General features: G+C 39.3%; 1 protein-coding gene across 1 annotated transcript in view; it reads right to left on the bottom strand.

The window, feature by feature from the left end:
- The window catches only part of LOC149461322 (chloride channel protein C-like), a 198,428-nt gene that overhangs the window by 62,283 nt on the left and 108,279 nt on the right, over nt 1–27,866 (bottom strand). The window contains exons 14-15 of the mRNA XM_089678476.1: nt 21,114–21,280; nt 19,083–19,259 (exon numbers count right to left, since the gene is read on the bottom strand). Of these exons, the coding sequence (XP_089534602.1) occupies nt 19,083–19,259; nt 21,114–21,280 (344 nt within the window). The remainder of the gene's footprint in view (nt 1–19,082; nt 19,260–21,113; nt 21,281–27,866) is intronic.

The raw sequence follows: 27,866 nt of genomic DNA, 5'->3' as shown, positions 1-27,866 counted from the left end.
TGAAAGTTATAGAGTCTATAAACTAGGGTATATACAGTATATTTGAAAACTGATCAATTCTAATGTACTGACTGCCATTTCTTAAGGGTCCTAAAATGCCAGGACAGTACAAATACCCCCCAAATGATCCCTTTTTGGAAAGCAGATAGTCCAAGGTATTTAGTCAGAGGCCATGTGAGTTTTTTGAAGTTGTAATTTTTTGTCACAATTTTTTGGAAAATGTAGACATTACATTTTTTTGTACCAGTGCAGTACAGCTCTATAATATGACTGGAGTGGTAGTGATCAGGGATACTGACTGGTGACAATATGTAAAATAAAAAATTATATTTTTTTTTAATTTTTAAAAACATTTTCTTTCTTTTTTTACATACTGTGGCCAATGCAGTGCAGTGTTAACATAGTAAGAGAGGTGATTAGAATTTTTTTTTTTTACACTATGATTGATTATTACAATGATGATTAATGTAACAGCAATCATTTGGACTGTTATGAATGGCATTCATTCATGACTCATTGTTTATTATTGTGATGCTTTGGTTGGCCACAGCTATCACATGGTACAAGGTGCTGTGATTGGCCCAAGTATGTGATCTCTGTGACCTATCACTATGATTGCTTATTACAATGATGATCAATGTAACAGCAATCATTTGGACTGTTATGAATGGCATTCATTCATGACTCATTGTTTATTATTGTGATGCTTTGGTTGGCCACAGCTGTCACATGGTACAAGGTGCTGTGATTGGCCCAGGTATGTGATCTCTGTGACCTATCACAGATCAAGCACAGTAGTAAACACTGATATCATGAATGGATTCCATTCATGACTTTTGTTTACTAGATGCCATGTGATCATTGTGATTGGTCACAGTGATCACGTAGTATCTGGGCCGATCACAGCGGTTTGATACTGAGCACCACGATTCGCTGTGTCCAGAGGACACAACAGTCAGAGATCATACCAGCTACGCATCCCAGGGGGCACACGCAAGGCACATAAGTGGGTAGATGTATCAGTATGTTGTCCGGGAATAACAGAGCTGCCGACCAGCAGTAAAATTACTATTGTTGGTCGGCAAGTGTTTAATTAATGCTCAAAGGGATATAAAATTGTTTTGTACATAATTTGGTTATTATGTTCAGAACTAAAAATGGTTAAAAAAAACACATTTTAGTCAGATAAATGTGATATATTGCATATAAATATAACTTAGCTTATTCTTCAACAAGCAGGGAAGTTTTCAACTCTTTTACATGTCTCATTACCACAGGCTATTGTTTACAGAGATCAATAGTTAAAGGTGAAATTTACTCACAAGTAAAAGATTCATAGTAATGTTCCTTTTTTATGTGTGCTATATTTATTTGTAAAACAAAGAATGCATATAGTTTCATAGTTAGCTGGCTGAAAAAAAAGACATGCATCTGTCTAGTTCAACCATTAAAAGGGGAAAAAAAATTATACAATCCTATACCCACAGTTGATCCAGAGGAAGGCAAAAACCCCAATAAATCTTGATCGAATTTGGTCCAGTAGGAAAAAAAATCCTTCCTGATCCCACAAGAGGCAATCGGATATTCCCTGGATCAACTTTACCTATAAATATTAGTATCCAGTTATATTAAGTACATTTAGGAAAGAATCCAGACCTTTTTTTAAAACAATCTCTGAGCTGGCAAGAACCAGCTCTTGATGGAGTTTATTCCACATTTTCACCTCTCTTACTGTGAAGAAGCCTTTCCGTATTTGGAGATTAAATCTCTCTTCCTCCAGGAGTAAAGAGTGCCCCTTTGTCCTCTTTGATGACCCTAAAGTGATTTACTCTACAACGAGTTCACTATATGAACCACTGATGTATTTATACATATTGGTCATATCCCCCCTTAATCTCCTCTTCTCAAGAGAGAATAACTTCAGTTTCTCTAATCTTTTCTCATAGCTGAGCTCCTCCATGCCTCTTATCAGTTTGGTTTCTCTTCTCTGCACTTTCTCCAGTTCCCCAGTATCCTTTTTGTGAATTGGTGCCCAAAACTGAACTGCATATTCCAGATGAGGTGATACTAATGATTTGTACAGGGGTAATATGATATCTCTCTCTCTGGAGTCTATACCTCTCTTAATACAAGAGAGGATTTTGCTCACTTTGGAAACCGCAGCTTGGCATTGCATGCCATTATTAAGCTTGTGATCTACCAGAACTCCCAGATCCTTCTCCACCATTGATTCCCCCAGTCGTACCCCCCTAGTATGTATGACGCATGCATATTCTTAGCCCCCAAGTGCATAACCTTACATTTATGAACATTAAACCTCATTTGCCGCATAGTTGCCCAATTAAAGAGTGCATTGAAGTCAGCTTGTAAGTTGGATTCATCCTGTAAGGACGTTATTCCACTGCAAAGCTTGGTGTCATCTACAAACACTGAAATAGTACTTTTAATCCCAGACCCTATATCATTTATACATATATTAAAAACTAAGGGTCCCAACACTGAACCTTGGGGTACACCACTGACAACCCTAGACCATTCAGAGTATGAATCATTAACCACTACTCTGATTACTGTATTGTCTTTTTCCAAGCCTGTAGACTTTACCTTACACATTAGCCATGTGTGGGGAACTGTGTCAAATGCTTTTGCAACATCCAAGTATACCACGTCCACCGCCACCCCTCTGTCCAAGGTTTTGCTCACCTCCTCATAAAAAAAATCAGATTTGTTTGACAACTTCTGTCTTTCATGAATCCATGCTGTCTGTTACTTAAAGTATTTTTTCTAGCAAGAACTCATCTATGTGGTCTTTTATTAAACTCTCCAGTATCTTCCCAACTATAGAAGTTAAACTAACAGGTCTATAATTACTTGGTAAAGACTTTGACCCCTTTTTAAATATAGGCACCACATTGGCCTTACGCCAATCCCGTGGTACTAAGCCCATCACTAAAGAGTCTAAATATTAGAAACAATGGCTTTAAAATGACATCAATTATTTTAGGATCTTTAGGTGTATGCCATCTGGTCCCAGTGCTTTATTTATCTTTATTCTGTCAAAATGTTTCTGGAACATATCAATGTTGAACTATTGTGGGGGCATTTGGGGCTGTGTCAATATCATCCCCATGGACATGATCTCTTCTATGCTCCATGTATACATAGAGCTGAAGAAAGTATTTATTAAAGTATTTATTAAATTATACTAAGTATATAGTTTATGTTTTGACAAACAGACTCAGACACAAGAGGGTGGAGTGTAAACATACCTCCCAACTTTGTAAGATAAGAAAGCGTGACGCATTATAGTGCAAAGTATTTTTGCGAAGGACACACCTCCTGCTATGCTTCCAGTTATACAGACCAGAAGGAAGTAATAACCAAAAAAATGACTGGTCAAACCCACAAGTGTGCTTTTTCAGCACTGGCTTTGCAAATTATAGATGGAATAACCTTTGAATGTTATATAATGTGTTCTTTTATATATATATATATATATAGTATTTATCTATTACACTACAAGAGTTTTACGCAGGTGTGGAAAAATGCTGTAAATTAAGAATAATTTGTTTATTTCATCAATTTACAAAAGTAAATGAACAGAAGAGAAATCCAAATCAAATTGATATTTGGTGTGACTACCCTTTGTTTCAAAACAGCAACAATTCTTCTAGGTGCCCTTGCATGCAGTTTTTGAAGGAAATTGGCAGGTAGGTTTTTCCGAACATCTTGGAGAACAAACCACAGATCTTCTGTGGATGTAGGCTGCCTCAAATCCTTCTATCTCTTCATGTACTCCCAGACTCGATGATGTTGAGATCAGGGCTCTGTGACGGCCAAAACATCATTTCCAGGACTCCTTGTTCTTCTTTACACTGAAGATAGTTTTTAACAACATTGGATGTATGTTTGGGTCATTGTCCTGCTGCAGAATACATTTAGGGCAAATCACACGCTTCCCTGATAATATGGCATGATAAGTATCTGCCTGTATTTCTCCGCAATGAGAACACTATTTATCCTGACAAATCTCCAACTCCATTTGCAGAAATGCAGCCCCAAACTTGTTTATTATTTGTTACAAGTTGGAACTGCTAGACATCTTCTGATGTTAAAGGGAAGTACACATTATGTGTCTTCCATCTGTTGCATTAAGTTTCCTTGGCCGACCACTGCATCTATGGTCCTCAACATTGCTCGTTTCTTCAGAAGTGCTTGAATAGCACATCTTGAAACCCCAGTGTGCTTTTAAATCTTTGCCTGAGAGAGGCCTTGCTACTGTAGTATAACTACCTTATGTCTTGTTGCTGTACCCAGTCTTGCCATGGTGTATGACCTGTAAAAAGGAAACTGTTTTCCAAAACCTCACCTTAGTAGCAGAGTTTGGCTGTTCCTCAACCATTTTAAGCCTACTACACAGATGTTTCTGTTTCAGTTAATGACTATGTTTCAACCTACATATGAAGTTGATGATCATTAGCACCTGCTTGGGTGCTATTTAAAAAAGTGCACCAAACACATGGAACACAATATACCTGTATGGGAAAGTGCAGCTACCCAGCTTCAAACACGCAGGTACACTGCACTGCATCCACAGTGCAAGAAAAACGCACAGCAGCAGTGTGAAAGCAGGCTTACCTTATAAAACAACAATATATTCAGGTTAAAATGAAAATGAAAGGCAAAAGATTTTCATAGAGATAGAAAGAAAACATTATAAATATCTTTTTTCACAAAAAATTTTTAAGTGATTACATGGCCGCTGGTCTTAGCTGCATAAGGGACTTAGAGAGCTGGGGGTGGAGACAGCAGGAGCATGTGTCAGAAGGATGCAGAGAAACACCAGTACCAGGGGCGGACTGACCATTTGGAAACTCGGGCACTGCCCGAGGGCCCGGGGTCAGTAGGGGGCCCCATGAGATGCCCCTGGTACCTTTTTCATAGGCTTTTTTGAGTTTGGGCAAGGACACAGGGGCCCCATGTTCCCCTATTGCCCGGGGGCCCCGTGAGTTGTCAGTCCGCCCCTGACCAGTACACTAATGTTGCCCGTGATTAGCTGTGCAGGAGGGCATGTCAGCATAAGTCTTGGCCATTGCTGGACAGGCAGACTGAGCAACCAGCACAGCCAGAAACTGACCACCCTGAGACAGATGTGCTCTCATGCCTAGCATAGTCAGTTTGAAATAGGAAAGCCAGAGGACTGGCAGGATCACCAGATATTTCACACAAAACAGGATACTTTTACATGGTACAGCAGACATATCAGGAATATGGAATATTGGGGTAACATATACTTACGGCGTGTTAGGTCAATCAGTTGACATGGCTGCAATTATTAGACTTCAAGTGACCTCAAACCACTGACATTGATTAAGTGATGAAGTTTACAGCTCAGACAAAATAAGAAAAAACATATATATATATATATATATATATATATATATATATATATATATATATATAAATCTTTTACAGATAAGACTACACAATTACAATAATTTCGGACTGAATATTTTCTAAATGGTCTCTTTAATTTAATAAATAGTTACATTACTTGCACAATCCAAGTTTGTATTATGTCAAAGAGCTAAAATTATTTCCTTCCTTCACAATGCCATATCTACTGGCCGCATTTAAACATTTCTTCCAATTGCCTTTTAATTTAAATTGGCCATTTAAAAATGTTACTATTACTCATTTTACTAATGTGATGATATTGATTAACCATAATACATTAATGTTATCATTCTCATAAAGAAATGCAGAGAGAATGTCATATATATTATAATAATAAAATACACTTCAAGAAATGTGTTTGTAACTGCTTCTTATCTGCCTAATAGAATTTTGCCTAATGAATGTAAACAAAGAACAAATGCAGTCGTAAGACTAAATCCCAAAATGTGTGTATGAGAACAGGATGTTTAAAGCCAAAGGGTTTAAATATAGAAGTCTTTGAACTGATGTTATATAATGTATATATTAGTAACTACTATATAAAGTGCACTGTGACTTGGAGCATTATGCTATTTTTTAAAGAGAGTGCATGGTAGAGTCTGCATACCTGCTTGTGCCCTGTCTGATAGAAACTTCATATGCCCCTCAGAAAGGAGCAGCCAAGGAGTGAAGAGGGGGGTGGAAGTTATCTCCCTGACCTATTTAGTTGTTGGAGATATAGAAATAGAAATATACTGTAGATAGCTATATAACAGTAGGCTTTTTTTTTAGCAAAGCAAATAAGGATAGCCTGGAAAACTGGGACCTGAGCTAGGCTTAAAACAAACAAACAAACAAAAAACAAACAAACAAGCATTTATATGCAATATATTAGAATTATATGGCTGAAACAGAACAAATACAAATTGTAATCATGATATTTTAACAAGATAAATACAGGTAAAATCACAATTTATCCCCTTTACTAAGGACAGTGGTGTACAGTTAAACTTGACAGTCATATTTTGCCTTTCAGAATTGACAGATTCATATTTTAGTACGCTAGGAGAACAGAAGGCTAAAGCAGAGCTCCACTCACCCTGTCAAAAAATAAAAGTCATCAGCTACAAAAACTGTAGCTGCTGACTTTTAAATAACAGCCACTTACCTGTCCCTCGGTCCCGCGGTGTGTCCCCTGTAGCCCGTTTCACCGGCCGTCCTGTATTCCAGGAGGCCGGCATCTTCAGTGTGGACACTCGGCTGTGACTGTGTACCCACTGCGCATGCGTGTGTAGCGCTGCACTTCATGAATATTCCTGTAGTCTTCCGGGACCTGTCACATGTCCCAAAAGACTACAGGGAGGGAGAGAGCAAGGACACCTTCTGCTTCCAATCGCCTACCTGTCAAATTCGGGTACCCGCTCCCCCCCACCCCCCAAAGGTGCCAATCCTTAATGGGGAGTGGGGGAGCAGTCCTTAAAGCGGAACTTCCCCTTTTGGGTGGAGCTCCGCTTTAAAGTGGTTCTAAAGCCCAGACATTTTATACCTGAAGGGAAAACTTCACCTTTGGGAACATGTAACATGTTCCCAATGCTGCAGCCGCTGCCTGCAGCCCCCCTCCCTGTGACAGAAGTACAGGGAGAAGTTCGCTGTACAAGCTGTTACTTTTTGAAAACAGTGTGGGCAGAGCCCCGCACGGCCATGTAATTCATTTTCTGTGAATGAACGAACGACAAGTCCCAGCAGCCTTTGCGGCTGTTGGCTTGTAGTTCTCAATTAATTACCACGGCGCTTTGGAGAGCCGTGGTAGTTCATTGAATCTTCCTGTCAGTATGTCTGCATGCCCATCCCGTACGGGCAAGCAGATAAACTGACAGGTCTGCAGGAGACCTGCATGGTTCTAGTGAACTGCTGATCACTGGTGCAATACTTTCCAGACTCGTGCAACCAAAAATAATAAATGCACATTTTTTACCTGCAAACAAATGTGCATTTATTATGTTTGGATAAAAGGTGAACTTAACCTGTAATGCATTCCCTGCATTAAGGTAAAAAATGTCCCAGAGTTTTTATTGCCCCCTCACCACCTTTTTTTACTTACCTGAGTACTGTCTTGGTCCAGCACTGTGCCCGTCTACAGCAGCTCTCTACTCTCTCTCTGCTCATAGAGGCAGCCATTGGCTCCTGTTGCTGTCATTCAAATCCTGTGAGCAGAGAGAAGTGGGCTGAGCTGTGTTGTGTGCATCAATAAACGTACACAGCCTGGCTAGGCATCAAGCCCACAGGTGTGTACCCATAGCAAGCAGCTTGCTATGGGGGCACACAAAGAGGAAGAGGAGGAACTAAAAGCACCGACAGGGGACCTAAGAAGAGGAGGTTTGGGACCGTTCTGTGCAGAACCATTGCAGGTAAGTATAAAGGTTTGTTATTTTAATTTTAAAAATTACCTTTACAAGTGTTTTAAAGAGATTAATTTTTTTGTATGTCTGACTTCCTGCCTACTAAACTCTCTGAAGGTTACAGCAGGTAGCGAATGATATTACTTCATTAGCCTTGAATGGCTTAATATTACTTAGAATAATAGGTTGCATTTACCAAATTGTCCTGACCAAACCAAAATATCATGAAATGTGAATAACTACCTGTCTACAGATGAATACTAGCAGCAGTTTTTTTGGCATAAATGTAACTTATGACTGAGGTTCTGACAGGAACACTCTGATGGAAGTTTGAACTCCAAAGACATGCTGGTAGGTTAATTGGATCCTGTCTAAATTGGCCCTAGTATGTGTATGAATGTAAGTTATGGACCTTAGATTGTACGCCCCTTGAGGGTTAGGGACTGATGTGAATGTACAATATATATGTGTAAAGCACTGACGGCGCTGACGGCGCTATATAAGTACCTGAAATAAATAATAATAAGTTTGGGTGGAAAAAATGGGAAGGCATGCACAGACAGTCCTGGTGCAAATTGTTGTTTTTTTTTAGCAGGGGGGACAACATGGAATGGCAAAAGGTTGACCCTACTTGTTTGAAAACAGCTAGCTTTCATGGCAGTTTGTAGTACTTTTTTTACCTAGTTATGCATAACCTATTGCTGGCAATTTGCTTCACTTTTGCATGCTTTCACTGCATATAAATTCACAGGAGTACACACAGGGCCAGTTCTAGACTATTTTGCACCCTAGGCAAGACCAACTATTTGCCGCCTGACCCCAATAAATAAATAAATACATTTTAAAACAGTATAAATATGAAATTAACAATACATGAAACTGCTAAATGTCTTTTAATTTGCAAAAAAAAGCGCCATAAGATGCCACCAGCACCAATATTAAATACAAAATCAGTGTCAAGGAGAGATTGTATCTGTGGCTGGCAGTGGCAGGGTGACAGTTGCAGTGAACGGAGGATGATGGATCCACACTCAGATCCCAGGCTGGAATTCCCGAAGCAATGGGGGAGATAAAATGCTGTGACAGCAGGCAGCCCAGCCCACAAACCAGAGAGAACACGTAAACCGAGTGGTCCCACATAGTGACAGATCTGACACAACACACCACCACCAACACTGACACAGATCAGCAGGCCCAGCAGGCACTAGAAGAGCCGGCTTTGGGATCGTGTTGATGTCAACACTCACTAACGTATTGCACATGTGATGGATGGATGGCCGGCCGGGTCACACTCACATTGACAAGAGATATTAAAGTCAGGCATTATCTTCCTTCACAGGCACAGCTCCGCCTCCACTGATGAATGGGAAGAGAAGGGCTGGAACTTTACAGTCATCAGCAGCAGCCGCCAGCCGGATTGCAGTAAGGGACTGAGTCTGGGAGGAACACTTGAAAGAGTGGCAGCTCAGCTGCTACACTGGCCCCAGACATTGGGCATCTTCCTCTGTCCTTTTTTCCTCCCCTCTGCCATCCCTCCCCTCAGCTGGAGGATCATTTGTTACATGGCGGCATACCACACAGAGATAGTGCCTACCTGTGCTGTGTCCAGGCACCCCTAGGTGGCATTGCACCCTAGGCGGCTTCCTAGTTTGCCTAGTGGAAGCACTGGCCCTAAGTACACATATAAACAAATTTTATAGTAAAATGTAAACATCAACAGTCACACTCTGTTGCTGTATTCCTCTGTACCTCCTAATCCTTATATGTGTTCTTTTTATGCATGTAATGTGCACATTCCACAGCAAGTACCTGATGATCTTAGCAATCTTTTTTTTTTTTTATCTTAAGCTTCTAACCATGATAAGCATGTAGGAAGAACTGTGCTGGTGTGATCAGTTTGCATTCTTCATTTCCTAATCAGACCTACAGAACACTGTGCTAATTAACAGCAGCTTCTAGCAGGAGCCTCACTGCCAGAAGAGTAGCATCTTCAAAAGCACACCCCCTGCCCATGTGAAGAACAATGAGACGGAACTCTTGTGGTCACACCACTGAATAAAGCTCCAAGTGATGGTGTTTGACATATGCAATATAATAGCATGCTGGTTACGTTCATTTAAAACATTAAACACCAATTTATGTGGGTATGTATTTATTTAAAAAATATATTTTATGTACAGCCAGTGTACTTAAATCAGTCTTGATTTCAGCCTTCTGTTTCCCCCTGTACAGCAGTGAGGAGCAGTATGACCGGAATATTTCCAGTCAGCTAAGCCTGTGTTCTGCGATTAAGCTATGTTTCTATGTTGTATAGCAGGGTTGCCTAGGTCTTAGCACTCACTGAAAAGATTTGAAAAAATCCTTTACAGGTAAAAAAAAATCCATATGTTTCTTCAATGGTATATTTAACTGCCTCCCCAGAGTTCAGATGTAAAGAATGTGTTTCTATCCCTTTTTTAAATACTTTCAATGATACTGTATATGATCATTTTTAGTTATCTACAGAATATGCAACATTTAATGTAACAAATGCTAGATAAAAAAAAAAGAAAAAAACATGAAAAGCAATGTATTTTATAAAAGATAGAGAGTTATGTTACAACTTACCCAAACAACAGCCAATAGTACAGAGGACTAAATCACTATCTAGATATAGGAAAACTTTACGCATGTTTTGTTATGCTGCCTTCTTGGCCTTTTGTGATATTTATATATGGTTCACAAATGTATGAAGATGAAAGATTTACTCTTCTTTTAGCTTGCCTGGGTGACTTGTAGCATAGCCCTGGAGCAATATAATTTACATTTTCCAGAAGTGGGAAGAAGGTCACTAACAACTGAAAAAAAGGAGAGCTGCCAATTACAAAAGCTTGGGCTATTCCCAAGGCTTTACCCTTTGCTTCCAAGGCGGAACCACCATGTATTACAAAGCAGTGTGCCTGGGCTGTTTCTCAGGGCACAACACAACTATTAATATTGGAAAAGCACATCACAGGAATATAGTATTATTCTTACAGTTATCAAGTAGCCGAGCTGTGTCAAATCAATAATATTTCATCTCCATCACTGGATCTCCATTTCCACCATATCCCTGTGATTGATTCTAGTAATACTGCCAGGTCTCCACACATAAGGGCAGAAGCTGTATAATCCTCAATGGATAGCTACGTTATCCACACATTGCCTTTATTGCTTGGTAACCTTGTATCAAACGTGTAAAGGTTATTTCTGGTGCAGCTGGAGTAAGGTTATATTCTGACAGCAACATGCTCTTGTGAGAAGACACGGGAAGCCCGTACCCTTATCGACATAGTTGTTTCAAGTTACTGAAAACTTCCACATTGTGATTTGTGGCCTATTAGAGTTTTTGGCAATGGGAAAGGAACTTTGGCTAAAAGGCTGTGCTCTTAATTGTTAGTGATGCTCATGGCTAGGACATAAATATACCGCTTTATCCACAAAGGCAATCTTGAAAAAATGAGAAAGAAGGCTTACTGATAAATATCCTATTGTTGTATTAAAGTGTATTTCAAGCCAAATCATTTTTTTACAGTTTTAGTGTACAGAAGGCTTCAATGCCCTATTTAATTCAATTAAGAAATTGTACAGCCCTCTATTAAATCAGTGAAAATGAAAGTTGAGCTCTTTTAAAACAGAAGGTACCTGCATTTCTTACTTTTAATACAAATGCAGAAATATCAGACTATATTTTGCTGCCTGACCTGCTGAGAAAATGTTCCCCTCACTATCTCTCATGGAGATGCAACAAGATAAGATAAATATGCAAAGTGATTGGATTTAACATCTTAGAGAGTTGTCCCAGGAACAGGTATTCCCGTTGGAGGAGCTTCACCTCATCGCTAGTTCTGGCGACAACTCCGCTTTTTGTTTTGGTGACAATGGTCACCAGGACAAATAGAGGGATGAATCTTCCCAATGAGTACAAAGACAGCAATAGAACAAATGGTTTCTCCCTTCTCTACTCTATCCAAAACTAAAAAAAAAAAATATTACATATACTTTGGTAAAAGAGAAAAAATATCACCAGTACATTATTAGTACAAAAACTAGAGTTCCTAAATTGTCTATTAACAATATTAACCTACTGAGTAACCAATCGCAACTGCAACAAAGAAATTGTACAGCCTTCTATTAAATCGATGCAAATGAAAGTTGAGCCCTTTTAAAACAGAAGGTACCTGCATTTCTTACTTTTAATACAAATGCAGAAATAGTTTGTGAATAATCAGGAGTTTATTTCTTATTTAGGACAGTGGAGGTAATCATTAAAATTACTCCTTTTTTAGCTCTGGGCAAACTGAGCTTTTAGATTGTTGGTTTATCTAAAAGATACAAACCTACTATTTTATAGCTGAGAAAAGCAGCAATAATCTTTCTAGTGCAAAAATGAAAGCCAACACCTGGATGACAGCTATGGAGCACTCAGTACCATTCTGTACACAGTCTCTTGTAACCTGCAGTAGCGTCTGTAATATGGTATCACCTGCAACATGAGTAGACGCTACATCAGTCTCTTGTAACCTGCAGTAACGTCTGTAATATGGTATCACCTGCAACATGAGTAGACGCTACATCAGTCTCTTGTGACCTGCAGTAACGTCTGTAATATGGTATCACCTGCAACATGAGTAGACACTACATCAGTCTCTTGTGACCTGCAGTAACGTCTGTAATATGGTATCACCTGCAACATGAGTAGACGCTACATCAGTCTCTTGTAACCTGCAGTAACGTCTGTAATATGGTATCACCTGCAACATGAGTAGACACTACATCAGTCTCTTGTGACCTGCAGTAACGTCTGTAACATGGTATCACCTGCAACATGAGTAGACGCTACATCAGTCTCTTGTAACCTGCAGTAACGTCTGTAATATGGTATCACCTGCAACATGAGTAGACGCTACATCAGTCTCTTGTGACCTGCAGTAACGTCTGTAACATGGTATCACCTGCAACATGAGTAGACGCTACATCAGTCTCTTGTGACCTGCAGTAACGTCTGTAATATGGTATCACTTGCAACATGAGTAGACGCTACATCAGTCTCTTGTGACCTGCAGTAACGTCTGTAACATGGTATCACCTGCAACATGAGTAGACGCTACATCAGTCTCTTGTGACCTGCAGTAACGTCTGTAATATGGTATCACCTGCAACATGAGTAGACGCTACATCAGTCTCTTGTAACCTGCAGTAGCGTCTGTAATATAGTATCATGAGTAGACGCTACATCAGTCTCTTGTGACCTGCAGGAACATCTGTAATATGGTATCATGAGTAGACGCTACATCAGTCTCTTGTAACCTGCAGCAGCATCTGTAGTATGATATCACTCTGTTCTGGAAGCTGTAAAAGTGAATTTTAGGGTACAAACACCACTGCTGGCCAAACACAAGATAGCTCCAATACAATTTTATAAACGTTCCATCAGCTTTCAATAGAAAAAGCGATCATATGTCCAAATCCAGTTTTAAACATTTACGGTACAAGACAAGCAAAACTATAGTGAAATTAAATCAAAACCACCACGGTGCCAGTCAAATGCATTTTATAGGTTTCAACCCCAATTTCACTAGCTTGTAAACCTCAAATAATTATGCATATTAATGCAATGTTTTAGCCTAAAATCTAATTATGTAGCTTAACAGAATCTGATCAAACAAGAAATCATGTCTTCTTTCATACATCATTAATGCTTGGGTCACATGAACTATCCTGCAGGGTAACAAGCTTATAAGGCAGAAAATTGAACAAGATGTTTTAATTAATAAAATGTCAGTCAGGCATGAACTTGTCTATTACAATAATAATTTTGTTACACCACCGTATACTTTTCACAATACACCTTTGTAGAATAACTCATACTAGACAGAATAGCCGAGTTTTGACTTGCTGGGCATGGTGATAAAAATGCTTATTTTGTGTAATGCTGTGCAGTATCTCATGAAGGAAAGTGAGACATCAGCTTTCATTAGGCTGATTTTACAGCTGAAAGCAGATAAATCAGTACTTATATTGGTTACTACACATCAGTACTTTTTTTGCTACAAATTCCCAAAAAAGAAAAACATTTCTGATTCTAATCTGCAACTTGATGAGTCAAGAAGGCTACTGGATGAGAACTCTAATGGCTTACATGTTCATATACTGTAAAACCAAAATCAAATGCCTTTTACTTTGTTTTAGATAGAATGGGGAAGGAGTTAAATCTCTGTCATGCTTCTATTAACACCACTGTCTCCTTCTGGGATGAATCCCTCTACTTCTTGCCTTGGTGGTGCAAATGAAATTTCACCAAAAGGGATACAGGCAGCCAAAACCTGATGAAGGTTTTAACTCATCTATATGTTGTAAAAGGGGATTTTGTTGATGCCTGTGTTTTTAGGGTCAGTTCTCACCAGAATGCAGTGTAGGAAACCCACGTTCTATGAGCGTTTTCTGCACTGCGTTCAAAACACACCGCAGTGGCGATCTGCATCTGGTGTCAACCAAGTTAATGATACCCCAAATGCAGGTCACAAATGCGTTGCTTTTGCTCACACCGAATCACATGGTACAGAATTACCATGTGATCCGGTTGCAGCGAGTTTCGAAAAGTACTTAATACAGTACTTTTGATGAGCTGTGCTGCAATGTTAGCCTATTCAAAATATATTGACTTGAATTGCTCCACGCAGAACTGTGTTCCTGTGCAATTCCTGGTGTGAACTGGCCCTCAGAGAGATTTTTCTCACTTCCGGCCCTGGAGACCCAAGAAAGAGAGAGGAAAAGCTCTTTAACAGGGACACAAACCTAACCAAAACGTTTTCCTATTCCATTTAAAACTGAGAAAATGTTGGATGGTGTCTTATTTTAAGCAGTTACAGTAATTGTGTGGTACAGAGGTCAATGCACATTCATAGGTAAATCAAGGTAGAGAAGACATTAAAAAGGTACTAAAGGCAAAAACAAAAATAACATATATGATGCAGTATGTCACTAGCATTAACAGGCTGTCTCTACTCCACAATGCCAGGATACTGCAGAGCCACTGACCGAATATTATTTAACCCTCTCAAAGTCTAACCATTCTCCAAGAAATACAGCCCTGAAGAAGGGGAAGCAATTCCCCCGAATCGTGTTGGCTCTGCTTGTTTACTTTTATCTATAATAAATTATAAAATTCATCAAGTGAGACTTTTTGTGAACATCAGTTGCTCCTCTCCAATCACCATTGTGGTTATCAGAAAGGTAGCAGCCCTAGACCCCAACAGAGTCTATTACTCAACACATACAATTGGGATAACCCATTAAAAGAAATTCTCTCTATACCCTCCACACAGTAACTTGCCACTAGGTAGCCACCAGTGGCACCAGTGATGTTTTCCACCCAAACTTGATACCCACTAGCATTATCAAACAGCTTAATGTTTTCAGTTGTTAATTGTGCTGTTATTTTTCAACTTCCTTTACCAAAACAAGCTATGCATGAAGAGTGCAAGTTAGAGGGGTTGAGACAAACCATTGAATACTGACAGGAGTGCTTACAATAATTAGCTTTCATTCATTTAATTAAAACCTGTATCCCAAAAGGAAAATAAACTGCCTAAAAACTGTTAGCTGCAGTTAGACTTTCTTTAACTTGTTGGCCTAAATCTACAAGTTCATCTAACACTACCCTCTCCAAACAATGCTGCTGTCTAAGGATGTCTCCATCACTCTTCCATAGATAGAGTGGTCACCCTAAGACAGGAAGTGTGTCAATGAATGGATCACAGGTTGAAAATAAAGGAAAAGAACTGAAAACAAAAGCAGCCAGCACAGAAAAGCTGGGGTGTATTTACCACAAGGCAAACAAGGCAGTTGCCTAGGGTGGCATTTTTTAGTGAGGAAGCACTACCCCCAGAAGAAGGGAGGGGCATATGTGGCATGGGGACCAGGTGGGATCTGAAAAAGGCTGTGGGCTGCTTGATAGTGTATGCAGAGCTCAACTGGAGTTCCTGGGGATGGCCAGATCTGTGAAGGTGAGTGTCTTTCTCTCTGTCACCAGGGTGGTGGTGTTAGTGGAAGGCTCTCTTTAGTGGGAGGGATGGGGCAGGGGTGTTGTTGGTCACTGGTAGGCTCTCTCCACGGGGTGTTGGGCCATGTTGGTCGGTGTCAGGCTCTTTCCGTCAAGGAGGGGGGGTGTCCAATTTTTGTGTTGCCTAGGGGAGCACAAAACCTAAATACACCACTGCATAAAAGGATTGATAAGCTGCAATATATTATATTTTTGTTTTAAAACTTATATACACTTTAAAGTAAACCTGAAAATGCGTTTTTCTGTAGCTCCATTTGGGAATAAATACAACTTCCTCTTAAGCTTCAGCCTAGGGCTCTGACCCACTTTGCACCATCCCAGTAACCAATGAAAGCTATCAACTACCAGTGACATTGTTTTCGTAGCAAGGGGTGTAGGGGTGTAGTAGTCACGTTATGTGCTTTGCACACAGGATCAGCGTGCCCAGGCACACAGTAGAGCATTTGCTCAGTGATGAAAGTACACCCACGCAATGTGTGGCACCTGCTCCTATGTTGTTCTGTTTCTTGGCGGAAAGAGACTGGTTCCCTTTCATAATGACATGCAGTCACTTATTTTTATGTTACTTCAAAATCATCCAGATGTCCTCCCATTTACCACCCAGAGCTATATTTAAAGGCCCCTGTAAAATATAAATCACTACGTTCTCTTATCCTGGAATGACAGATTGATTTACACACCACGTTTGTTAAGACAATGGTCACTATAGGAATTCATCATCATTTTTGTTGTGGCAGGCAGGATTATTTGCAAAGAAATACATCCAGAGAATATATATTGGGAGCAGCTGCAAATAGTTAGACAAAAAGCAGAAAATAACTTTCTTTAAAACTAACATTTTAATTCAGACAGTGTTTGTCATTTCCTGGTATGTAGTAACTGCACATAAGTGGCTCTATACTATTTTTTACATTATGTTTACTTTAATTATAGAAATACCATTTAAGTATATATACAGTCTATGGGAAATGTCACTAGTAATGTGTGCATTTATAAGCAGTTCAGACTGAATTCAAACTTTAGATAGTACTGGCTTTTAGCTTTGTAGTCATTTCCTGGGCTGGTGTAAAAATATATAGTACGTAGAAAAGTAAATAATAAATAACATTACACTAAAACACAGCAACCATTACAAACAGAGTAACAGTAACACATTTGTCATCATCAAGTATTTCAGCTATGTATGGAAATGCTAAGTCACCAAAACTGTATATGCAATGAAACACTTCAAATTAAATGCATTACTTCAGTATTTCTGAAAAAAAACAAACAAAATGTTTCTACAGTGACTGAAGCAAAATCACTTTGCCCTTAACCGCTTCTGCGCCACCCTATACCAGAAATACTGCTACAGGGCAGCACGGGTGTTGAAAATCACATATATATACGTGATTTTGCATTTCCGTGTACCCTACCTGCGCCCCTTATTTGCGGCCGTGGCTTTCAATCACTGGGTCCCGGCCAGTAATTACTCGCCAGCGCCGGTGATTTCCGGAGATCTCTGACGGGGAGGAGGACTGTTTTGTTTACTAACAGTTCTCCTCCCTGTCAGCTCAGGCACAGCCATCAAGAGCAGTGTGATTACAGTGAAGCACACTGACACAGCCCCCTAGTAAAACACTCCCAGCACACAGTTAACTCTTTGATTGCCCCTCATGTTAACCCCTTCCTGCCCAGTGTCATTAGAACAGTGTCAGTGCTTTTTTTTAGCAATGATCAGTGTATTGGTGTCACGGGGGATGTCAGTGACACCAAGTTAGTTCCCCCCAGTGTCAGAATGTCTGCCGCAGTTCTGCTATAAGTCACTGATCGGTGACATTACTAGTAAAAATGTAAAAAGAAAATTCCAGTATATATACTGCCATTTTTTCACATAAACCAATTAATTTACACATATCGGGATTTTTTTAGCAAGACATGTAGCAAAATACATTTTGGTGTAAATTTATGATGAAATTAGATTTTTAAATTTTTTTTGCTGGTCATGTTTACTACCAAAAATTAAAAAATATTGTATTTTTCTCAAAATCGTTGGTCTTTTTTTGTTTATAGCGCAAAAAATTAAAAAACGCACAGGCGATCAAATACCACAGTGCAACTGTACTAACTTCAAAAGACCACTCAACTTACCATAAAGATGTAGTAAACATTGCTTGGTGACTTATACCTACAGGTAGGCTTAAACTAAAGTTTACCTGTAGATACAAGGAATATCTCCTAAATGTGCACGGTTTAGGAGATATTCACTATTTCTGCAGCCGGTGAAGCCACCGGCACACTAACACTGCATTCTGAAGGGACACCATACTGGCATACTGCTTTGTGGCTCCCATGTGCATGTACTGCAGTGATGTCATCACAGCTTTGCCATTCAAATGGCTGGAGACTGCAAACCCAGAAGGAAGACTGGGTTAAGATGGAAACCCTGTCAGAGGCACAGCTGGAGGGCTTTGTTTAATGTCAGTCTTTCATAACGTGCTAGTATGCAATGTATACTAGCACGTTATGACATTAACTTTCGGGGGGGAAGTTTTATTTTTCTTTAACGCTGACTTTACTACCGCTTTAAAGAGATTCTGTTGCTAAAACAAAAGCAGTTTTTAAAATATGCTATACTCACTTCCCTTGCTGCCTGCAACTGCAACACTGAATAAAGTTTTATTTCATGAAATACATGCTTTGAAGGCTATACTGAATCTGACACTTCCGGGAGTGTCAATCTCCTGTTCCCTGTCACATTCTTTGGATCTTCCCTCCAACCCTTACTTCCTTGCAGGACACAGTAGTGAGGCAGGGGCTGTCAGGAGGAACCATAGACTCAGCTCAAAGATCTCCATTATATTTTGGTTTAGATAAGTAGAACCTATTGGAATCATGCTTAGCACAAGGCAGAGGGGTAGATAAGTATATTGCAATAAACAGTGTCCTTTATGCAGAAGTGAATGGGCCGCACCGATGTAAAACCAGGTTTAATATAATAAAGTGTCTACCTTCCACTCCAATGCATTTTATCTCAAAAAGGGCTTAATCATGGAGACCAGAGAGCCTTTACACCTTAACATAAGGGTATTCTTGTAATCTTGTACTTTTCTGTTCACAAACACATCTCACTGATCATATCTACAATACAGTATCAGCTACAGTGGTCAGTACTCCGGGATTACCTTGTAATAGTCCCTAAGAAAACCTCATTCTGGCCAGGTGCTGGGCTGTGAACCACAGGGAAACCATTGTGGCTGGTAGTAGTCAGAAGATCAGCCAATGAAGAAACACTTTCCCGTAGTTGGACAACTGTGCAAGGCTTCATAACATCTCGGGAAGTGAAGAGCTCCAGGTTTACCCTGTCAAAAATAAAGCAGGAAGACACATAATTAAGCAGGAAAAAAAACCCCAAAGTAACATTAAAATGTGCATATGTAAATTGACTAATTATATTTGACTTATTAGACTTTAATTTACATTGTTATTTATGTACATTTTTTTTATTTGGCATGTCTAGCTTCGCTAAGAGTATACAATCATTGAAATATATTCCTTTAACTGGGTTCATTCACCTTTTTTAAAAAATAACATATGCAGTCCATGAACACCATTACATAACTCTAAACTAATCTAATTTTAGAAAAAAATGCATTTATGCTCTTCACATACCTGTAGGCCATTTGTACATGGAATGAAGCCTACTCCAAATGCTTCTAGTAGATTTCACTGCTCCGCCCTGTCTCTCTTCTTTGCACCAGCCATTAGGTCGAGCACCCCTTTGCAGTACACCGTCCTTCATCCAAGCCACACACATGCACATTTTGCTGTCCACTGAGCAGATGAGCTTAGTAGCTGCGATGGGAGGGAAAGCGTTGTAGCTGCTGCAAGTGCAGGCCTCAGAAGGACAGCACCTGAATTGGGTTTTAAGGTGAACTAACCCTTTAATAGGTACAAAGGATCTAAATTCACCTTGGATGCACCAAACCCAGATATTACTGCATAAATGTAGCAGTGACATCAGCATTGTGCTGTACATAACTGCCTGCAGAGAATTATAGGAAGGAGCAGGTACAGCACCAGTCACGCTGCACAAGGAGAGAGATTAGCAGTGACCTGTATTTGTTACAGGGAATGTTCTGACTCAACTACAGTACCATAAACGTTATCTCCAGCAAGGTATACAGCTATACGACGTGGTGTTGAATCTATCTCTTGCATCAAGTCAGTTTAACTCAATGAATAGACTCACATGTTAAGGAAGTCAGATGAGGAAAACCATTCTAATGTTCCATTTAATGGAGGATAATCATAGGTATAAAAACTTTAATGTTGTAAGCCTCATGGAAAGATGCATAGTTAGACAGGATACAGTGGAATGACTACAGAAAGAGGCAGGGGGGAGGGGTATACACAAGTACAGTGAAAGAAAGAACTCAGCTAAGACAGAAGTAGACAGCTTAAAGATACAGAGCAATAATAAACAAGTGATGGTCACAGAGAAATAATAATAAATCAAATAGTGTAACACAACAGGGAACTCCTGCACAAAGGGAACATTTTACACTGAATTATTGCACAGATCTGGAGGAAATACACCACACGCACACAAATATTCAAATAAGATTATGCAGCCTCTTGTGATTAAAGCTGAACCTCGTGGTAAGCAAATAATGTCTGAAGGATAGCTTTACCCTTAGTGCTATGATGGACCAGCTTACCGCTGGTAAACAATGGGGCCACGACACACATGTGCAGTATGCAGGGAAGGTGGCTGAGACTTTGTCAGGGGAAATGTCGCTAGTTCAGGGAGAATGGTAAGCTTTATCCTAGGTTGGCTGCACTCAGGTGGGTTTGGGATTTATCAAAGGACAATTTCACTATATTTGACGCTTTCCTTTAAAGGTATTAGATATCTTCGTGGACAGGCCTAAGTGCAAGAGCAAATCTTAAATAAAGGGATGAAATACTGATAGGGGGATTCCAGGCAAACAGCTATAAACACAGCTGAAGTACACATTTTTGCTGCAAAAGGATTTGTAATTGTCATTCCTGTGATACACACACCTTTTCTGGTTAGGCTGACCACTCTTAATAAACCTGCCGATACATTTTTAGCTGGCATGGAGGAAATTCATATAAATGTGAGACAGAGACAAGGATTGCCAAATCATATTTTTTTTTGCTATTGGTGTTTATACACAAAGAATGCTTACCTCTTTTTTCCATGGACTACATAGGGTTCTGCCTCCAAATGGGGAATACACTTAAGATGCAATAAAGAGCTGAAGAGAGAATGGTTAAAGTAATCACCAACCGTTTTTCCAATCATTACTGTCACCATGATCAGCAGGATGGACTGCACATCATTTGTTATTTCCACCTAGGACAGCAAAATAAGCCAGAATCAGTTCACAATATTAGAACATTTTTTCACGATTGTCACATATTTTATATGTAGACCATGCAAATTCAAATGCCAGCTCTGCTTTTTACATCATCTATTTTAATAGCATCATTAAAAGAATATTAAACATTCTGTAAATATGACACTCTATTTTTAAGGTTTTAAGTCAGAACCACATTTAGAGGTTTCATTGTGGGATACCATATTTAAAGTTAAATTAAACTCTGGTTTTCCAAAAAATACTATCAAGAATGTATTCTTAACTCTAAAAGTGCCTTCTATTGCTCTCAGCCCCCTCCTCAAAATCTACAAATTCTTTTGTTTTCTATTGCTGTGATCGAACTTACTGACATCTCCATGGTCCCAATTTTTTAAAGAACGTAGACCCCTTTCTTGCTTGCTCACAAGAGACTATGGGATTCGTTGTGTACATAGAGCAGCCTTTCTCAACTAGGGTGCCCAGGCACCCTGGGGTGCCTTGAGGTTTCTTCAGGGGTGCCTTGGCAAAATGTCTAAAAATTGCCCAAAACTTGTATACAAGCCAGCGGGTGGAACAAGCCTGCCTTTTAGTTACACAAAGCCACAGGTTTTCATTGTGCACCATTACGACCTTCTAGCCACCGGCATCCTGACAAAAAATGACATAATTTCAAAAGGAGGATGTCAGTAGCCTGCACAGCATCTTCGTTTGACCGTCCCTTGTTCATCTCCATCAATGCTGGGGTCACATTAGCTGAATGATGGAGAAAAACTGAGGGAGAAGAGAAACATTGGAAAACTAGTCAGTACCGGTGTTCAAAAGTGTATTTGCTTTGGAAGAATAAATCACCTTTAATGTTGGGTGTCCTACGTGTGTGGATGTTGCTGCGTTATATAAAACTATTAGAATAGTTTTTCACATTTTAGAATGGGGTGACTTAAGAGTGTCCATAATTTTAAAGGGTGCCTTGGGACTGTCCATAATATTAAAGGGTGCCTAGGGACTGTCCATAATTTTAAAGGGTGCCTTGACTGGATAAAGGTTGAGAAACACTGGCATAGAACAGTGTCAAACAAAAGTAAAAGAAGGGAAAAAGAGGGGTTCAGGACCTCATGGAAGACATTCTAAGGAGGAAGAAAAACACAGTAAGGCCTCTTTCACACTAGCAGAGCAATCAGATCCCACACATGTGTCTGTTTGCACCCGCCTACATCCCATCCGATCCTCCAAAAACAGACGGGTGGGGATCTGATTTCCATCTGTCTAGTGGATCAGATGGTAGTGGGGTGTAAACAGACAGGTGGTCTGTTTACATCTGTCTGCCCATAAAGGAGAGTGAGCTGTGTCTGTGTCCGCTCTGCATAAGTGGAGAAGACATTGACCAGCCAACTCCCCCGCTGTGCAAGTGGACTAGAATGGAGCTTGCCCCATGTGGAGGGGCCTAAGAACAATTTAACCGCTTAAGGACGACCCTATAGCAGATATACTGCTACAGGGCAGCACCTGTGCGCAAAATCACGTATATATACATGATTTTGCATTTCCGGGTAGGGGGCATGTGTGAGTCGCACATGCGCCCTACCCACGCCGCCATTCGCAGCCACAGATGTCAATCACCGGGTCCTGGCCGGTAATTACCCGCTGGCGCCCGGTGATTACCGGGCATATCTGACGGGGAGTAAGATTGTTTTGTTTACAAACAATCTTCCTCCCTGTCAGCTCGAGCACACTGCTCGGGATGGCTGTGCACAGTACAACCATTCCGATCAGTGTGCTTACAGTGAAGAACACACCCTCCACCCCCTAGCAAAACACACACAGCACACAGTTAACCCTTTGATCGCCCCCCACATTAACCCCTTTCGGTCCAGTGCCATTAGTACAATGTCAGTGCTTTTTTTTAGCACTGATCACTGTATTGGTGTCACTGGAGATGTCAGCTACACCAAGTTAGTTCCCCCCAGTGTCAGAATGTTCGCCGCAGTCTCACGGTCCCGCTAAAAGTCACTGATCGCCGCCATTACTAGTAGAAACAAAAATCCCAGTATCTATACCGCCATTTGTACACGCTATAACTTTCATGTAAACCGATTAATTTACACGTGTTGTGATTTTTTTTAGCAAAGACATGTCGCAGAATACATTTTGGCCTAAATATATGATGAAATTTGATTTTTAAATTTTTTTGCTGGACATGTTTAATGGCAAAAAGTCCAAAATATTGTTTTTTTCTCAAAATTGTCGGTCTTGTTTTGCTTATAGTGCAAAAAAAAAATAAAAACGCACAGGCGATCAAATACCACTAAAAGAAAGCTCAATTAGTGGAAAAAAAGGACATAAGTTTCATTTGGGTGCAGCGTTGCATGACCGCGCAATTGTCCGTTAAAGTAACACAGGGCTGTATCGCAAAAAATGACCTGGTCAGGAAGGGGGGTAAATCCTCAGGAGAGCAAGTGGTTAATGAAAAATAGTTTACAGGGCCATTAAGTAGTGGAAGTGTATGGATTGATATTGGAAAATAGGAATATTGTTTAGTGCCTCTTTAATGAAAATATACAGTACATATTGCATTTCAACAGTGCTTACTGCTTTTAAAATATTGGATGGAGTTTTGAATTCTGGGCAGAGCTTTAGTTCCCTTTTATTTACAGTGTTTTATCCACGTGCACAAATGTAGTCTCAATTCAAATGCCTTTATATTACATAAAGCTTTTCATCTGAAAGAAAAATGAATATGCCAGGCTTCTGCTGCTCTCATATATTGCAGACGTCTGCATCTTCTCTCAGAATAGTTGGCTATATAAAAACTGATTCAATAAAGCTGTGAGAAATGCAGTGAATCAAATTAACAATAAATAAGATTTCATTCCACTGTAGGCTGATCAGTAAAATTGGACCTATTATTAAAATTTGCATTACACATAAATCAACTTTACCGAATCCCTTTTCAGGTAAAAAAGTCTCTTTTTTTCCATGAATAACAAAACTGCTGTTCGCAAGCCTCGACAACCCTGATCACATGGTCTCTGGCTACCAATCATTTTTGCAGAGAGTCTACCACTTTCAATAAACAGTAAGGGTTTGTTGACATGTAAGTTGGGGAGGGGAGCCATAAAACAATGCAGTGGAGCTGTACTTTTACCCCCCCAACTACTACCGTCTTTAGCTGCACAGACAATGGGCAGAGTGTGCACATGCCTCTCCTGTGATGTCATGTTTGGCTACCACAGCAGAAATGTTGTACCCCTATGCCATTTACATAGATAGGACTCACACTAGCAAAACTCTCTGAAGAGCAATACACATAATTTTTTCTTTGTTGCATATTAGAGGAGCTGCTGCTCCAGGAGTCTCACACTGAAAACTGCCAGCGCCATCCATTTTATTACTGAAATTAGAATGCTCACTGCCTGACTCGATCTCACACAAAGTACAGAAAGTGCGGGAAAGTGCTACATGCATGTTTCAATAAGCACTTCATCAGGCTGTTCAATATTGTATAGTAACAGAATGCTTACAGCGCATGTTCATTCTACATTATTGGATATCACAGTTGTACATCAAGGATTTGTTCGCTGTTTTTATGTGATAATTACCTTGTACTATATTTTATTTTATACTGTGTTATGGAAAATTGCTTAATAGGAAATCTATAAAAAAAAGTGCCAGAGATCCAAATCTGGGGAAGTTTATCAAGGCAGATGAAACGCACATAACATTTGGAGTTCAAATAATGCTGCAACTTATCAAATTTTCCATGATCTTTCTGATTTTTTTCTCTCCAAAAAGGTGTACTTGGGGAAATATATATTTTAAAGAACTCCAGTCGTCATGATTTTGTTTCTCTAAACATAAGATACTATAAAAATTATATGCTACAGACACTTTTTGTGCAGCCATTGTCACTTGACTGGACTAACGCATTCAAATTCAGGGAGCAAGTATAACGTGCAATCAAATCTAAAATATTTTTATTATTATTTTCTCTAGATTTTTTTTTCTTTTGTTCTGAAATAAATGTCTTTCAAGATCTGGGGCACACATAATATAGCAAATAATTCTGTATTATTTGAGATGGAAGGAAATGCTCTGTGGGTTGTTGGTTGTCATTACATATGCCATTGTTGACCTCTTCTGAAAATGCTAGTTGCCTGGCTCTCAGGCTAATCCAGTGTCTTTGATACTTCCTGAGTCACTAACTTACAGAATCAGGAGTACTGGCTTCACTTGCTGCATGGTCTTTCCAGATCAGTTACTCAAAGTAATAAAGCCCCTGGATCAGCATGACAGACAGGAAAGACATGCAACAAGTGTTATGAAAAGTTCAGCAGTGGCAACTTCCATTTTCCTTTAATCAGTCATATAAGGCCAAACCTCTCAAACAAAACTGAGTTGTCTACATGTAGCAAAAAACATAAGGAGGGTGTGAACCCATGTGCACTTGCAAATGTGCATATTAGTTACATTGGATTATTTTTCCTGTTTTAGTTCAAAAATTATCCTCAATTTGTTTCCAAGCTTCATTTGAAATTTAACCGATCTGACAGTTTAAAAACAGTGCTAAGTTACCCAGAATTTATATTTGTGTTCCTTAAAGGTTCGGATCATTTACTCCAATAGTACATTTGTTAAAGGAATTCCTGAAGAATGCACGTTTTTGAATTTTCTCTTGGGAAAGTAAAACAGGAGTGGATCCAGACATTTACCACTGATTTTATAAAACAGAAACATCCACCCTGTTTCACACAGTAAGTGCTTTTTTGGCTTTGCATTGCTAATGAAAAAAAAATGATATGAATCAGCTTTGCACTGGCTAGACTCACACGTAAAAAGATGCAGTTAACATTTAACCTAAATATGACTCTGGCCGAAGTGTGAATGCATTCATCTTGTAGTGCTAAATAGTATTAGCTACTGCCACACACAGAGCACAGCTTGCCTGCTCTACTGATCTATACACAAACGAAGCTACTATACATTTCTGTATCATGGCTCCATGATATGTTGTACCATTTCTATGTAGAACATATACTTTAAAACATATGTAATTACAGAATATACAAGCTATGTAAAACAAACTGTATGTGTATGCATATCATAGATACATGCATAGCATACTATCAAATATTAATAAAACAAATGGCACAAAGCAGTACATTTTCTGCAAATGCAGTTCTAGCCATGGTATATGAAATGTATATTGACCTAGGTTTACAAATAAATGATAAATGTCTTTGATAAAAACATACTTTTGCAATTGTTTGATATGGTATATGAAACTTGTATTTACTTAGGTGTACAAATTAATAATAAATGTGAGGTAAGAGAATCTATAACTCCTTTATCCTTTTTACATACATATACAGTATATATATATATATATATATATATATATACTAAATATTCCACGGTCAACTGTTAGTGGTATTTAAAAAAGTAGAAGCAACTGGGGACAACAGCAACTCAGCCACGCAGTGGTAGGCCATGTAAAATGACAGAGCGGGGTCAGTGCATGCAGAAGCGCACAGTGTGCAGAAGTCGCCAACTGTCTGCAGAGTCAATAGCTAAAGACCTCCAAGCTTCACGTGGCCTTCATATTAGCACAATAACAGTGCATAGACAGCTTCCAAGCGGCCATCTTTGTTGTTGTTACTGTCGGTCATTTACCTGAGTATTCGGTTCTGAGAGGCTGGAAGGAGCTAGAGACGGAGGAGAGGCGCTGTGTATCAATACGATACCAAGGACCCAAACATCCAGTTGATCTGCATTGTGTTGCTATTAAAGTGGCGGTCTGAGCATCTTCTATTGAGGATATTCGGTATCTTTGAAGTGGATCTTCAGTTCTGCAGATTATTACTCCTTGGAGCTCATCCTGCAATATTCCTATTGTTGCTGTCATCTACTAATCTTCGCTCCCAGAGCAAAAAGCGCTTTCTGCTGGTGTATCATATATCAGCAGATTGCTCTGGTGAGTTTTATTTAACCGATTTAGGTGGTGGATTGACTTGGTGATAATATATTATATTTTTTGGACACTATTATTTGAACTTTATATTTTTGGACTTAATTTTTGTTGTATTTTATATTTTTCATTTTCTGTTTTTCTCACTGATTATTATTGGTTTGATGCTTAATTGTATACACTTTAGCGCAACCTGTTTTTTTATATCTTTGTTGTTGGAGCTGTGTTTTCGTTATACTCTGCAAACCAACAGGCTGTGAGGTCTCTGGATTGGAGTGTGGTCATATGGATTTTGTGATAGCCTAATGGAGGCAATTAAACCAATGCTATTTATCATTCTTTAACATGTGAGTGGCCTGGTATTATTTTATAATACTACACATGGTATTAGCAATATCACACTATGGTATATTTTTTTCTCTCTTGCACCACTGTGGAGTTCATATAAGGAGTGAGTGGAATCACCAAGCCTTGCAAATCGGATAAGGAGTTCTGGAGGATATAGAGGGGATTTAGGATCCCTATATCAAAGTAGTTATTTCACAATATTTATAATTGATTTATAATATCATATATTGAATGAGACGGTTTTTTTGATTTGCGCTGTTTATATATAAGTT

This window comes from Staurois parvus, unplaced genomic scaffold (genome assembly GCF_062004578.1).
Source record: "Staurois parvus isolate SC_StPar_1 unplaced genomic scaffold, SC_StPar_1.0 ptg000205l, whole genome shotgun sequence".
Taxonomy (NCBI): Eukaryota; Metazoa; Chordata; class Amphibia; order Anura; family Ranidae; genus Staurois; species Staurois parvus.
The sequence above is the reverse complement of the archived record's forward strand: the minus strand, read 5'-3'. Positions and strand labels throughout refer to the sequence as shown.